General features: G+C 36.6%; 1 protein-coding gene and 1 non-coding gene across 3 annotated transcripts in view; both read left to right on the forward strand.

The window, feature by feature from the left end:
* ETFDH (electron transfer flavoprotein dehydrogenase) overlaps positions 1 to 16,295 on the forward strand; it is a 36,746-nt gene extending 20,451 nt beyond the window's left edge. For both annotated transcript variants that reach the window (XM_024356349.3, XM_063809977.1), the window contains exons 7-13: positions 3,107 to 3,253; positions 5,172 to 5,312; positions 6,603 to 6,746; positions 11,062 to 11,230; positions 13,819 to 14,001; positions 14,259 to 14,480; positions 15,992 to 16,295. In XM_024356349.3, the coding sequence (XP_024212117.2) occupies positions 3,107 to 3,253; positions 5,172 to 5,312; positions 6,603 to 6,746; positions 11,062 to 11,230; positions 13,819 to 14,001; positions 14,259 to 14,480; positions 15,992 to 16,155 (1,170 nt within the window). In that variant the 3' untranslated portion in view covers positions 16,156 to 16,295. The remainder of the gene's footprint in view (positions 1 to 3,106; positions 3,254 to 5,171; positions 5,313 to 6,602; positions 6,747 to 11,061; positions 11,231 to 13,818; positions 14,002 to 14,258; positions 14,481 to 15,991) is intronic.
* On the forward strand, positions 8,315 to 8,533 carry LOC112209163 (small nucleolar RNA U3). Its single transcript, XR_002943817.2, has one exon. It is a non-coding gene; the product is annotated as a small nucleolar RNA U3 (small nucleolar RNA).
* Positions 16,296 to 16,563: the final 268 nt, after the last annotated feature.

Genomic DNA, 16,563 nt, shown 5'->3' on the forward strand with positions numbered 1-16,563 from the left:
GACTCCGTCTCAAAAAAAAAAAAAAAAAAAAAAAAAAAAAGCAAATGGCAAATCCTGTTTGGGACTCCTGGTGGTTTAACTGGCCCCATCAGAATCATGTGACATCTTGGGGCTCAGCCTGTCCTGCAGTAAGGCCTAAGAAGCTGTTTTTTAACAAGCCTCCAGGGATTCCGATGCATAGCCAGGTTTGTAAAGAACTGTTATCTCATACTGCCTCTCAGTAAAAGAATATGGTTTTTCATATATTACGGTTCTTTTCTATATTATGACTAATTATAAATTATATTTTAGTCTAAATATTTTTATATTTTATATTATAACAAAATTGAAGCACACAAATTCTACCATTCTAATATTTCATTTTTGTGTGTTCTCATTTGTTCAAATATGGGCTTATTTCAGGTGGCAGAGGTTGCAGTGAGCCGCGATCGCACCACTGCACTCCAGCCTGGGCGACAGAGTGAGACTCCATCTAAAAAAAAAAAAAAAGATTAAAAAAATATATATATATATATGGTTTTTAACTTTATGCTTTGCATTTGTAAAAACGTTTACATTTTGTTTGTTGTATTTATACAGATCTAATAGCATAGAAGAGTACAATGGAGTCTTAGTAATTTGAGCCCCAAAATCTAAGTTTTTAAAAATAGTACTACCACAAGATTAGAGTGGGGAAAATCAAAGATTCTGTTTAAGGTGTTGTTCCATTCTCTATTTAACCCACTGTAGCTAAGCTTTCTCCCTGCCATTTCACTGAAACAGCTCTTGTTAGAGTCACAAATACCTCCATTTTGCCAATCTGGTGGACAGGTCTCTGTTTTCCCTTACTTGACCTTCTAGTGGGTAGCACTTGACACAGTTGGATTATGTTTTCCTTCTTGAAACACTTTTTTGACTTGGCTCTCTTACAGCCTTCTCTTGGTTCCTATCTCCAATATGCATCTTATCATAAGAATTCTGATTTGGACATTTTTAAGTTACAGAGGTTAAGTAACTTGGCTGGGGTCAGACACCTGGTAAGTAGTAGGGCTGGGATTTGAATACAGGCTGTGTGGCTCCACGGCCTGTCCCTTGAACACTAAAGGGCATGTTACCTCTAAGAAGAAACAGAAATATGTTCATTAATATTTTAATTCATACAGATTGAATTGTTTTATAAGTGGTGCTGGGGAAACTATATCCATCTGGAAGCAAATAGAGTTGGACCCCGGTTTGCTGGTTGTTTCTTTCTGGTGATTTAAAGATCTAAAACAATACAAATCAGAAATCTAAGAGATGACAATTAACAGTTTTGGTGTAGGGTAAGCCACCCTACCGCAACAAGATACTAAAAACCTGTGAAAAAACAGACAAACCTTTTTTAACTTAATATATAAAAGTTAAACACTTCTTTATACCAAAATATACTATAAAGTCTGTAAATGTTTGACTGTCTGTAATATCAAGGTGCACTTAAACATCGACAAGAAAAAAGACAACACATTGGAAAAATGGGTAGAGTCTAAAAAATTAACAATTCATAGAACAACTCCAGTGACCACTAATCATAAGTAAAGATACTTAAATATGTTTTTTTCAGAGTCCAGAGGTTAAATGTCATTTCTTCAAAGAGGACTTTCCTGATCACTCAATCTAGAATAGCTGGCTTCTATTATTCTCCCTTGTAATACCCTCTGCTCTCTTTCATAGCACTTAAACAATTTGTAATTATATACTCATGTATTTATTTAATGTCTGTCTCTATGGCTAGTCCAAAGAAAAGGAACATATATTTTTTTCAATTCATCCATGTATTCCCAATGCCTAGCACAGAACCTGGCACATTGTAGGTATTCATTCACTATTTCTTGAATCAAAAAGAAAAGATGCTCAAAATAGTAATCAGGGAAATGCAAATTAAAATAGTATTGAGGGCCAGGCACCGTGGCTCACACTTGTAATCCCAGCACTTTGGGAGGCCAAGGTGGGTGGATCATCTGAGGTCAGGAGTTCGAGACCAGCCTGGCCAACATGGTGAAACCCTGTCTCTACTAAAAATACAAAAAGTTAGCTGGGCTTGGTGGCGGGTGCCTGTAATCCCAGCTACTCAGGAGGCTGAGACAGGAGCATAGCTTGAACCCTGGAGGCGGAGGTTGCAGTGAGCCGAGATTGTGCCATTGCACTCCAGCCTGGGCAACAAGAGCACAACTCTGTCTCAAAAAAAAAAAAAAAAAAATTAAAAAATTAAAAAATAAAATAGTGAGTTATCACACTTGATACACTAGCAAAAATGTAAAAGGAACAGTTATATCTGTCACTAACTGTACTATAGGGAAAGGGTCTTATATACTACTGATGGAAATATATGCATTGCTTCAGGCTTTTTGGAAAGTAATATGATAATATCAATTTTAAAAAAATAGATGTACCCTTTGATCTAAGAGGGCCACTCCTGGGAATCTATCTTATAGGAATAAAAGCACCAATATTGTACGTGTGTACAGGTGTCCCTTGGTGTGCACGGTAGACTGGCTCCAGGACCCTCCAAGCATACCAAAATTCATGCATACTCAAGTCCCAAAGTTAGCCCTGCAGAACTCACATATATGAAAAATAGGTCTTCCATATACTCGGGTTTCACATCCGGTGAATACTGTATTTTCAATCCTCATTTGGTTAAAAATAAATCCTTGTATATGTGAACCCACACAGTTGAAACCCATCTTGTTCAAGGGTCAGCTCTATATTAAATATATATTCAAGAGTGTTTATATCTTATAACATTGTTTATGTTCATGCGTAAGCTGGAAACAGTGAATGGCTATTATCCATTGGCAGAGGAGCTGGATAATCTATCCTGTCTCTCTACATGGACTACTACCTAGTCATTAAAGAGAAAGATTTGAGCTATACAGTGACTTGAAAAGATTTCCATGAGGTATTTTAAGTGAGAAGAGTAAGATTATATGATTCTATATATTATATATTTACTATGTGATTCTTTATAATATTATACATTAGCACTGTCTCTTCTACATCTGAATCATAGTTCAATTTAAATCTGACTAGAATGTGAATGTATTTTAAATTGTCAAATGTTGCCATTTAACATGTTTTTGCTTTTCAGGCAACATTTGAGAGAGGACTGGAACTACATGCTAAAGTCACAATTTTTGCAGAAGGTTGCCATGGACATCTAGCCAAGCAACTATATAAGAAGTTTGATTTGAGAGCAAATTGTGAACCTCAAACCTACGGGATTGGACTGAAGGAGGTACCCTGGTTTGTTTCTGTAATTTTAATTTTGAAAGATGGAATTTAAATTTATTTGTATTATCAGGTAGTTTATAATACTGATTTAATTTTAGTTATATTTTTTCATTGTCTTGAAATGTTCATTATGACTAAAACTTATTTGCGATATTTTTCAAGGGTCTAGAAGATATTACTGATCAAATTATATTACTGGTTAAGTTAGTTTTACATGTTGGAATTGTTGTATCAAGTGTTGCTTGAAGTGAATCTTGAACTTGTGAATATTTGAATCTTTTTTATTTTCATTGTAATGCCATCTGCCCTGTTAGGATTGTTCTTGTTATCCATATGCTGTTTGTAGGATGACCACATCCTACGAAGAATTATTTTTTCAAAATTGTAATGTGAAGTTAATTTTCTTTATGAAAGACACACTCAGCCCTAGTATATTAATCTGCAACCTAAAATTTAATTAGGTTATGTATTGTACATTTTCTCAATTTATCCATTCTCTAGTCTTATTTTCCCAAATCCTAGGCTTATTAGAATGTAAATGTAAAATTTTCATTATAACCCTTTTGCTTAAATATTTTTGTGGAGCTAGCAATGGTGGCCCACACCCATAACCCCAGCATTTTGAGAGGCCAAGGCAAGATGATTGCTTGGGTCCAGGAGTTCAAGACCTGCCTGGGCAATGTAGTGAGACCTCATCTCTACTGAAAATTTAAAAATTAGCCAGGTGTGGTGGTGCACACCTGTAGTCCCAGCTACTCTGGAGGCTGAAGCAGGAGAACCACTTCACTCCAAGAGATCAAGACTGCAGTGACCTGTGATCATACCACTGCACCCTACCCTGGGTGACAGAGTGAGATCCTATCTCTAAAAAAAAAAAGAATATAGTAATTAACAACAAAAAATTTATTTTAGGTTAAATCTCAGAAAGGTTCAAAGTCTATATAAAACTAGATTCATTATATTGTGAATAAGGGTTTGTTCTGATAGATTGCATATGTCTGATTGCACATAATATTATCTGACTTAGATAAAATTTCAGATAGAAATTGTTCAGAATTTAAAATTTACCAGTCTGAAAAGAGGGTGAACAATTTATTTCAATTGTGGGGGGCAGGGTAGAGGGAATAAATTGCTTTGTTGGAGAATACATGTCCATTATGAAGAGACCTTAAGTGTACAGCTACATTAATTTTTACATGGTGAACATATCCATGTGGCTGTCACCCAGATGAAGATAGAGAACACTACCAGTACCGCAGAACTTTCCCTCAGCCTTTCAGTAGGATTTCCTAATTTCCTATAATTGTATAAAAGTCTTTACCAATTTGAGAATCTATTTAATGTCTTAAAGAGTTCATAAGTTTTCTGACCTGTTTCTTTAATCTGACTCATGCTGCAGTTTGATATAATTTTCTTTGATATTCAAGGTGATCCACCTGTATTCTTTTTTCTTATTTTTTTATTTTTTTTTTGAGACTGAGTCATGCTCTCTCACCCAGGCTGGAGTGCAGTGGCATGATCTTGGCTCACCGCAACTTCTGCCTCCCGGGTTCAAGCAATTCTCACGCCTCAGCCTCCTGAGTAGCTGGGATTACAGGCATCCGCCACCATGCCCAGCTAATTTTTGTAGTTTTAGTAGAGACAGGGTTTTACCATGTTGGCCAGGATGGTCTCGAACTCCCGACCTCAAGTGATCTGCCCACCTCAGCCTCCCAAAGTGCTAGGATTGCAGGCGTGAGCCACCGTGCCCAGCCTTCTTTGATATTTGAAGTAATTTTGTTGTATTCTTATATTAGAGTTTTTCACTTGTAATTTTCATAAATAAGACATTAAACCTGGCAAGTTTTATGCATTGTGGTGACATAAAAACCTTTTTAAAATACTGCAGGATTACTTTTTTGTTTGTTTTTGTTTTTTTTTAGTTATGGGTTATTGATGAAAAGAACTGGAAACCTGGGAGAGTAGATCACACTGTTGGTTGGCCCTTGGACAGACATACCTATGGAGGATCTTTCCTCTATCATTTGAATGAAGGTGAACCCCTAGTAGCTCTTGGTCTTGTGGTAAGTTATATTCCCATTAGGGAAAATTCTACTGCTAGAGTTATATTACCATCAGTGTTGTAAAATAAGGGTTTTGAATCTGAAGACTGTAAAATGCTTTTTATTTAAAGCTTACTTTCTAATTTTATCAATATGTAAAGTGCTTATGGTTGCTGTGTCGTTAAGTCTACTAAACACACGTAGCAATAGCAATAGTAGCTGCTACACTCCAGGCACTGTGCTGGATGCTTTTCTGAGATTTCTAAGTAAGTTTCATAATAACTGTGAAATAGGTATATCTTTATTTTACAGATGAGAAAACTGAAGTCCAAATAAGTTAAACAACTTACCCATATACACCCATTAAATAACAGGCAGAAATGCCTGACCTTGTCTGACCTCAAATCCCATTTCCACTGTGGCATGCTACCACTGGAAATGAAATCAGCACTAGGTTTGAACTTAGAACTTTTTAAAAATACCAGCAGTTTCTCCTTTTTTGGCCTCCTACACATCTTTGCAGTAAATTACATGTTGAACATTACAAAGAATGGAAAAATTAGTTTCTGTACCTTGCAACTGGTGGCAGCTTTATAGTTTAGTGTCATGATTAGACCTCCATATGATACATTGTTAAATTTATGTGTTACTGGTGTTTTTTGACCCCCCAGTCAAATGTTCATCCCATCACCTTTGGATATTTATTCCTGTGACTTAATTGTATCAAAGAAAAAAGATGTGGCTAATTTTAACACTTTGGTAATGCATTATAAAATATAACCTTCTATATTTCTTTTCCTCTTTTTTCTGAGTGTAGTTTACATCCTTTTTCTTTATTTTTGCCCCAGTTGTACTGTAGTATAGATTATTAGTTTCTTTCAAATTGGTATTGATTAATGTATAATAAATCATTACAGCTCCTTTCATAGAAACATAATCTGAGATGCTTACCTACAGATATTGTTCTAATTTGTTTTTTTTTGTTGTTGTTCATTTTTATTTTCTAATCTCATGATAGATTATGTTTTTCTAATTTGGACTTTGAGTTCCAGAGCAGAAGGATTTAATATGTTCTAAATTCTCATAATTTTGATGATAATAAACACATGCTATCCTTTTCTTTACCTTTTCTTTTCCAAACAGATTTTATACAATTTTTAATTTACATTTGGATTACTGCACATAGTGCTCCAAATACTTTTGAGTACAAGAAATTTAACCTACATGTTTTCTGATAAACATTGCTTACATTTTAGCTTGATTTAATTTGAAATAAAAATGTCTAATTTAATATAAGTGTAAATTTTTAAGGTTGGTCTAGACTATCAGAATCCATACCTGAGTCCATTTAGAGAGTTCCAAAGGTGGAAACACCATCCTAGCATTCGGCCAACCTTGGAAGGTGGAAAAAGGATTGCATACGGAGCCAGAGCTCTCAATGAAGGTGGCTTTCAGGTAACTCTTCCAACTTTTATTTTCCTTATTTCTGTATTATACATTCAGAATTGAACATATAATGTAACAAATTTGGATAAAGAATAAAAACAATATTGGAATAAGAAAAGTATGTAGAGTTTATAAAACTGTGTCACACAGTACTTCAATTACACCATGAATTTAGTTTTAAGAATATATTAGGCTGGGCACAGTGGCTCATACATGTAATCCCAGCACTTTGGAAGGCCGAGTTGGGCAGTCTGCCTGGGCAACATGGCGAAACCCCATCTCTACAACAAACAGAAAGATTAGCCAGGCATGGTGACGAGTGCCTGTGGTCCCAGCTACTCAGGAGGCTGAGACAGGAGAATCACTTGAGCCTAGGAGGTGGAGGTTGCAGTGAGCCAAGATTGTGCCACTGCACTCCAGCCTGAGCAGCAGAATAAGACTCCATCTCAAAAACAAAAGCAAAAAATAATATATTGATCTCTAGAGATAAATTCATGGACATTTTGTTTGTTAGTTGTTTTAACCAGAAAATAAAAACTGTAATCCATAATATTTCTCTTTATTCCTTAACTGCCAGGAAACTTAAAGGCAAATTTAGTTTTCAGCAAACATAATTCATTCATTCCAACTACCTAGTAACATTCATGCCTTTTAGGTTACCTCTGTTAAGCTTTTACCTTAATTGTCTTATTTTTATATACATTCAAAATCTTCTCAAATATAATGTATTCAGTATGTATTAAACAATGAAATAAGACCTAGTAGCTAATTGTCATAAAAGCTGTTAATACTGTTGTAGAAATGTTATCATACAGGTAAGATGATCTAAAAATGTGCCCTAAAGCTTGTACCAAATTATTTGGAGCAAGTTCTTTAACTTTGGCCTTAAGAGATCATCTGTAAAATAAAGATGATCCCTCTGTCTCTAATATTCTAGGAATCTAGGACTATCTTAGAAATTGGATTTCTTTTAAAAAACTTATTATAAAAGTAACAGGTAATAGGAAAATTTGGGGAGGAGAAATTGCCTTATCTTTAAAAGTGAGGTTCTAAATACTTTATTACTGTAATAGTATTTCATAAACTCAAAACCATAGCTACATTATAAACATAATCACTAGAATCTTAAAATAATGCTGTCCCCAAAGTCTGTCATGAGATTACTTCTCATGAGATTGTTTTTGTTTCTAGAGTAGTAATTCCTTTGGTAGAAATATGTATTGAATTACATAACTGTATTCAAGCCTATTAAACTTTTAAAAATAATGTCCATAATAGTTACTGTCAATCTAACCCTACTCTAATTTATAAAGGTTTCAGTATATTCAATAGTACACCCAGATTTTTATTGAAAACCATCTATCCTGTGTACTTAAGCATGTCAAACATGTCAAATGATTTGCAAATTGACAGGAGATGACTCTCCCCTCCCCCCACCACACACACACACACACACACACACACACACACACACACACACACACACACACACTTTTCACCTGAATTTTCTGATTTCATTGGCCAGAGATTCAGAAACTTATTTCCAGTTAAGGTCTTGAAGACCTTAAGAGGCAACAAAGACTATACTTTCAGGGATCATTTCTCTAGTTCAATACTACAGAAGTTTCTCTGAAGGTGTAGCAAGCACCAGAAACCACGAGGAAAGTGCAGTATTCTCTCCCAAGCGTGATGCCGCCTGTCTCTTGATGTTGCTTTGCTCAGCTGCCATTCGGCATTGATGATTGTTTTATCCTTCCTTAGGGAGAGTGAGAGGGAAAGGATGCAGTCCAAGTGGCTCCCATTTAGGTAAAGAAAAAGAAGAGGCAACAATTCGAAACATTCAGTTTTGTTTATTTTGAGCTAACAAATACTGTCTAACTTTTTTCTCCTTCTTCAGCTGACTATACCAAAAATCATCTTCCCCTAGTAGGTTTCTAATTACTTGTAGCCCTAGTTTAATGAATGTCCCAAACAAGGTGCATAGCTGCTAGTAACCCAGCCCACCCAAGGTAGGATCCTCCTAGAACTTAAAAACATACATTTTCCTAGGGCGTAATATTTTTAGTCTTAGGATTTAAGCACCTGTTTTGGAAGAACTTGCACTCATAGTTTATATCCTTTTATTAAATTTCACATTCTTCTGGTTCTTGAATCAAACTTGGTGTCAACAAAGCCACAGCCTTATTTGAGAAAAGCATTGTCATCATCTAAGTCCCTAATCTTTATCTGTTTTCAGCTAGTAGCACTCCAGATAGCACCTCCTCCCCATTGTCTGCTCTGTGGTCCTGATTTAATGCTCTTTTATCTAAGCGGTCCTAATCCTGAGTTTGGTCTGAGAACCACAGTCATAAATTCATTCCCCACATATACTGTGAAAGGACCTGGGCCCTGATCCTTCTCTCTTACCAGCATTCCTTCTGCCCCCTAGTTTTGCTTTTCACCACTATTCCCCCACAGAATTGTATCACTGATGAGAGCTGTGGCGACAGAGTGCTCACCATGTCTCTTTTGCAGTTGGTGTCAATAGTTTCCTTGTTAGCTCCCTCCTCTGAGTCCTTCTTAATACCATCAGCCAAATGTACCACTCACCATTTTCTCAACAAAGACCCCATGGCTTACTTTAGGAAATCCTCAGAGAAGAAAAAAATATAGAATGTGGAAAGAACAAGGCTGCTTGGCTCTCTTCTTTTCAAACTATAAGAGTACATTTTCCCATGCAAACAATCTATAGTTCAGTTGCTATATTGTGGGCTACATATAGACATTTATTGTCTAAACTGAAAAATATCCCACCCTTATTACATTTTTTTTTAATCAGAAATGTATACCAAGGTCCACAGAATTGTCTTTATCTGTTTTATTTTGGAAATTCAGCTTGTCCGTAATCAAAATCTATTGTTTAGGGTAGTAGCTAGTTGCAGTGGTGCCATGATTAGAGCATAGGTTTCTATCCCTAGCTGTCAAAGTAAAATAAAGAGGGTGTATAGTATCCTTTGTAAGTCTTGTATTACCCTGAATGCACGTAAAAGCAAATCACAGGTTTTTGTTTTTTTTTTTTTTTTGTATATGCCCTTTGAAATTTTCAGGTCCACTTAATTTTGGGGGGAGAGAGGATACAATGTGATATTTCCATACATGTGTATAATGTTTAGTGATCAAATCAGGGTAATTAGTATACCCATCACCTCAAACCTTTATCATTTGTGTTGGTAATATTTAAAATCTTTTCTTCTATTTGAAAAAAATAACAAATTATTCTTTATTATAAATAGTCACTCTACAGTGCTATAGAACAATAGAACTTATTCCTCCTATCTAGCTGTATTTCTGTATACATTAACCAATCTCCATATCCCGCCCCCACGCCCCGCATCCCTTTCTACCATTCCCATCCTCTAGTAGCCACTGTTCTACTCTCCACTTCCATAAGATCAACTTTTTAAGTTTCCATATATGAGTGAGAACATAGGGTGTTTATCTTTCTGTGCTTGACTGACTTAACATGTCTTCCAGGCTCATCCATGTTGTCACAGATGACAATATTTCATTTGTTCTTCCAGCTGAATAGTATTCCATTGTGTATATATATACCATGTTTCCTTGATCCATTCATCTGTTGATGGACACTTAGTTTGATTCCGTATCTTGGCAATTATTGTGAATAGTGCTGCAATAAATATGAGAGTGCAGATATCTCTTCCACATACTGACTTGCTTTCTTTTGGATATATACCCAATAGTGGGATTGCTGGGTCATATGGGTAGTTCTATTTGTAGCTTTTTTAAGGAACCTCTATACTGTTTTCCATAATGGTTGTACTAATTTACATTCCCACCAACAATGTGTGAGTTTTCTTTTTCCCACATCCTCACCAGTAAATTTTTTGTCTTTTTGATAATAGCCATTCTAACTAGGGTGAAATGATATCTCATTGTGGTTTTGATTTGCAAGCAAATCACAATTTAGATAACAGCATTCAGGTTTAGAGAATATTTTAACTATGACATGGATATGTGTAAATAAAACATTCTATTTAAAACATATTGATGCTTCAGTCCTAAATCTGTCCCATGTAGATCAGTTATGAGGACAGAAAAAGAAAAACTCTCACAGAAAAATAGTAATAGTCCTAATCCTCACTCTTAGGGCAGGAAGAAGAAAACTGCCCCTGCTCTGTTTTATTCCTTTGCTCAATTCATTTTCATGTATTTATTTTTCAACCTTTCCCTACAACTCTAGAATACTCTAAGACTGATTTGGAGTATTCTGTTGTTCTTGTTTAATTTGAACTAACAAATGTATTCTGAATCTTTGTTTCCTCAGTCTATACCAAAACTCACCTTTCCTGGTGGTTTACTAATTGGTTGTAGTCCTGGTTTTATGAATGTTCCCAAGATCAAAGGTACTCACACAGCAATGAAAAGTGGAATTTTAGCAGCAGAATCTATTTTTAATCAACTAACTAGTGAAAATCTCCAATCAAAGACAATAGGTAAGAAATTCCTGTGTAAAGTACACAAAAGAAAATTGCTGGGTTATGTGTATTTCAATTGACATTAAAAGATTTGTATTGCATCTGTCACTTTATAGAAAGTATTAATAAGCATGCTATGCAAAGAAAACTACATGGCTTATTCTCAATAATTACAGTCAGTGATTTTTTACTGTAATGTTCTGTTTTATTCACATCAAAAAAGTAGAAAAGTACCAGCGGTAGCCAGCCACGGTGGCTCACGCCTGTAATCCCAGCACTTTGGTAGGCTGAGGCAGGTGGATCATCTGAAGTCAGGAGCTCGAGACTAGCCTGGCCCACATGGTGAAACCCCGTCTCTACTAAAAATACAAAAAAATTAGCTGGGTGTGGTGGCGGGTGCCTGTAATCCCAGCTACTTGGGAGGCTGAGGCAGAAGAATCACTTGAACCTGGGAGGTGGAGGTTGCAGTGAGCTGAGATCGTGCCATTGCATTCCAGCCTGGGCAACAAGAGCAAAACTCCATCCCCCACACACAAAAAAGAAAAGAACCAGTGGTGTCCCACCTAGTTAGAAACTATTACAAATATGACAGTACTGCATTTATATTGCATACATGTAATACACACAATTAAGATACCTCCCAAATACTTAAGTATCAATGGAACAAACACCTTTACAAAAGGCGGAATTAGCTACCTATTCTTTAGCAAGCTTTGTAAGTATAGGCCTATGACTCTTCTGTGGTGGAGAGAAACAGCCAGCACTTATACCTCCGTAAAGCTTTAATCTAAAAAGACCCTTTACCAGCTCCAGCCACACTGGCTTCTTTACAGTTCCCGGAACATGCCAAGCACTCCCACCTCATGGTCTTTGCTCACGGCTGGCTCCTTTGTTCTCTTTCCCTTTGTTTAAATAGCACTCACAGTGGCCCTGCCTTGACCACACCAATTAATGCACAACACACAGCACACACACAGTTCCCCCTGCATGGCCTTTTCTAGCGCATTTTCCACTTTTTGGTACATTATATTACTTACTTATTTATCAACTTTTGTCTTCTGCCACTTGGATGAAAACTCCGAGACTAGAGGTATTGCTTAATGTGAATCCTACACACCTGGCACACGGTAGCGACTCCATAGATATTTGATAAATGAGTCTTAATTCTTAGAATCCCCAGTAAATGTTCCTCTAGTTAGAGGTATGTAACCAGGTTATGCCTTCAAATCTTTGTAGGAATGGAGGCCTAGCGTGGGGAGATGAAGTGGAAAACAGAAAGGGCAAAGGGTACTTCAGGGAGAATGGAATAGCCAAGATGGAGTGCAGTGGCTGGGTAGAAGTTTTTTTCTAATTTTCTTGTCAAGTATCGTTCCTTGTTGGACCACCAGCCATACTTGAACTGTATCATGTGTATATAGTACCACACATAGATAATACTGGAGCCAGTATATCACCAAAGACTAGATTGAGGGTTAAAGCCTAAAGAAAAGGGGAGTGGAGCCAGAACAGGAAACAATGACTGGAAAAAGTAGTCATGTGGAGTCCACCAAAAGCCGTAAGGGAACCAATCTGTCCTCTTTATTAAGTGCATGCACCAAGTTTTCTCTATGAAGTGGTGGGTTTTTGTTTTTAGAGACAGGGTCTCTCTCTGTTGCCCAAGCTGGAGTGCAGTGGTGCAATCCTTGGTCTCTGCAATCTCAAATTCCTTGGCTCAAGCAGTCCTCCCACTTTGGCCTCCCAAGTAGCTGGAAATTACAGGCTAGAGCTACTGTGCCCAGTTCTGTCCCTTCTTCTAAGGATACCAGTCATATTGGATTAGAGACCCACTGTACTGTAGTAGACCTCTTCTTAACTAATTATATCTACAGCCACTAATAAGGTCACAGTCTAAGGTACTGGAGGTTAGGACTTCAAAACCTATTTTGGGGGGACATATTTCAACCCATAGCAGGTAGAAATAGTTTTGAGTTGTAAATTATGAAATTTTTTCACTCTTACAGGTAGCATGAACTTTTTATCTTAAAGCTTCTTTCTCAGTTTCACTAAAATTTGAAACTAATTTTCCATGCTACCAATGTAAGAAATCAAATGCCTTACTGCCTATTAATAACATATATATATCTAATGGTTGTCTTTTTGGAAGATGCCAACATTTATACATGAAAGAGCCTTCACTGTGGACCATGTTTTAAAAAATTACTTAAGATTCACTCATCAGCCAGGTGCGGTGGCTCATGCCTGTGATCCCAGCACTTTGGGAGGCTGAGGCGGGCATATCACTTGAGCCCAGCAGTTCAAGACCAGCCTGGGCAACATGGCGAAACCCTCTTTCTACCAAAAACACAAAAATTAGTAGGGCGTGGTGGCGTGTGCCTCTGGTCCCACCTACTCAGGAGGCTGAGGTGGGAGGATGGCTTGAATCTAGGAGGTGGAGGTTGCAGTGAGCCGTGATCACACCACTGTACTCCAACCTGGGTGACAGAGCAAGACCTTGTCTCGAAAAAAGAAAAACTTCACTCATCAGCTATCAAAGTAGCAAAATACTTAGTGTATTTTATGCACATTTGGGCAGTTTCACACTTAACATTTCATGTTTTTAATAAAAGGACTCCATGTAACTGAATATGAGGACAATTTGAAGAACTCATGGGTATGGAAAGAGCTATATTCTGTTAGAAATATAAGACCGTCCTGCCACGGAGTACTGGGTGTTTATGGAGGGATGATTTACACTGGAATCTTTTACTGGATATTGAGAGGAATGGAGCCATGGACTCTGAAACATAAAGGTAATTCAAACTAGAGTATGAGTGACATGATCATTAAAAATTCATGAATGGGATCCGTTAATTAGAGAAAGTGATTGTTTTAATGTTTTCAACTTGGAGAAATTATAAATTTAGTGTCTAAGAACAGTATATTATTACTTGAGGGCTAGTCATATTTCTTTGGTGTAATAATATTTTGAAGTTTTTATACAAATAGGCTTAAGAAAAAGTACTTCAAAATCATATTTTGTTAAGCATTTCCCTCAAAATTGTTGAAGGTTCTGACTTTGAACGGCTCAAGCCAGCCAAGGATTGCACACCTATTGAGTATCCAAAACCCGATGGACAGATCAGTTTTGACCTCTTGTCATCTGTGGCTCTGAGTGGTACTAATCATGAACATGACCAGCCGGCACACTTAACCTTAAGGGATGACAGTATACCTGTAAATAGAAATCTGTCAATATATGATGGGCCCGAGCAGCGATTCTGTCCTGCAGGTAATAATTTCCATCTATTCCTAAATATTTGCTTTAAACATTTTAGGAATGTGATTTTGTTCTTTTAAAAAATGATTTCTGTATCTCCTTCCATTCCTTAGAAATTGTAAATGACTTCATCCAGCTTCCTTTAGGAAACATACTTTTAACTACTGGTTTTGTTAAGCCTAGTTCAGATAACATTTCTCAAAAAAAAAAAAAAAGCCCTTTGTCTACGCTCAGACTAAGATGAAGATTCTTGAAAATGAAATACCTCTCTTTGCGTGTTCATGTGACTATTTAAAGTCATTTCTGTCATGGCAGCTCATCTGTATGTATTTGGGTGCATGTACTAGAATAGCACATTATGATTACATTCAGTCCAAGGAATGCTCTGAAACTTTAAATTCACCATGAATATTCTTTTAGTGCTGAGCTTTCAACTGAAATTACAGTAATAGGAACCAGGTCTCAAATGATATGGTAGAACAAAATAGTATTCCGATACTTGAAAACTAGTACATTCACAAAAGAAGATAGTGTGACTTGGTCTTTTGGCTTTTGTCATTACAGTGGGTTGAAAACTCCCTGAGGTTACTAAGGGACTGGATCTAATTTGGTTTTTTAGCTGTACCGTTAGGCTCCTCTTACCCCCAGTCACCCACAGTCTGAAAATAAGAAAATTCCAGAAACAAATAATTCTTGAGTCTTAAATTGTACACGTTGTTTTAAATTGTGTACCATTCTGGCTTGTCCCACCCTGGATGTGAATTATCCCTTTGTCCAGCATATTCACACCTAACATTCGTTATGTCACTTGGTAGCCATCTATCAGATTTACTGTCACATTATCATACTTGTGTCCAGTAACCCTTTAAAAATATCCCAACGCAGGAGTAGTGATGCTGACAATTCAGAGATGCCATAAAGTGCTTCCTTTAAGTGAAAGGAGAAAGTTCTCTATAAAGAGAAAAAAATCCTATGCTGAGGTTGCTAAGGTCTATGGTAAGACTGTATCTTCTGTGAAAGAGGAAAAAGAAATTTGTGTGTTTTGCTGTTGGACCTCGAACTGCAGAAGTTATGGCCAGAGTGTGGCAAGTGCTTCCTTAAGATGGAAAAGGCATCACATTTGTGGGTGAAATACATGAACAGAAACATGTTCTGACTGACAATGTAAGTTGAGTACTACCTGAGGTTTCAGGCGTCTACTGGGGATCTTGGAACTTGTCCCCTGTGAATGAGAGGATGACTGTGAATAAGGGAGGACTTCGAGGTTGTGTGGAACTCAAACACTCAGTGTTGAGTACCCTTGATAGTGAGACAACTCAGCTGAATACTGCTGTACCTCCTTTTATTATGTACATGTAATTTACACTCACATCAATAGCAATGCACCAAGGTCTTCATAATCTCTATGGGTAAGCATTCAGAAAGCAACCTTTAAGGTTTCTGTGGCTACTCTTTCCTTAATTTTTACTTTTGAATTTAAAAATTTTTTAAAGTTAGGCACTTTATTTATTTTTACTTTTCAGGAGTTTATGAATTTGTACCTGTGGAACAAGGTGATGGATTTCGGTTACAGATAAATGCTCAGAACTGTGTACATTGTAAAACATGTGATATTAAAGATCCAAGTCAGAATATTAACTGGGTGGTACCTGAAGGTGGAGGAGGACCTGCTTACAATGGAATGTAAACGGCAGCTAGCCAGTTTCTTTCAAGTATGGCAAGATAACGTTAAAATGTTTAGAGATTAACAGATTTCAGAATGTCTTTCTGCATATTACTGAACAGAATAGTCACAAAATGATTATCAAATAAAAATTTTATACTATATCTAAGATTGTCCCATAAAAAAATTATGGGTATTGCTTTTAAATAACCTTTATAAGAATGCAGCATCTTCCTACCTCTTCAGTTCTTCAGAGATTCAGTACCAAGAGCAAAATTCACTACTGGACTTTATGTTTGACTTGCCAAAGTTAAGTAATCAAATATAAAAATGAATATATATTCTAGACTGAAGTTTTGTTGAAACACAGCCATACCCATTGGTTACACATTGTCTATGGCTAATTTTGAATTACAACTGTGCAGTTGAGTG

This window comes from Pan troglodytes, chromosome 3, assembly GCF_028858775.2.
Source record: "Pan troglodytes isolate AG18354 chromosome 3, NHGRI_mPanTro3-v2.0_pri, whole genome shotgun sequence".
NCBI classification, from domain to species: Eukaryota; Metazoa; Chordata; class Mammalia; order Primates; family Hominidae; genus Pan; species Pan troglodytes.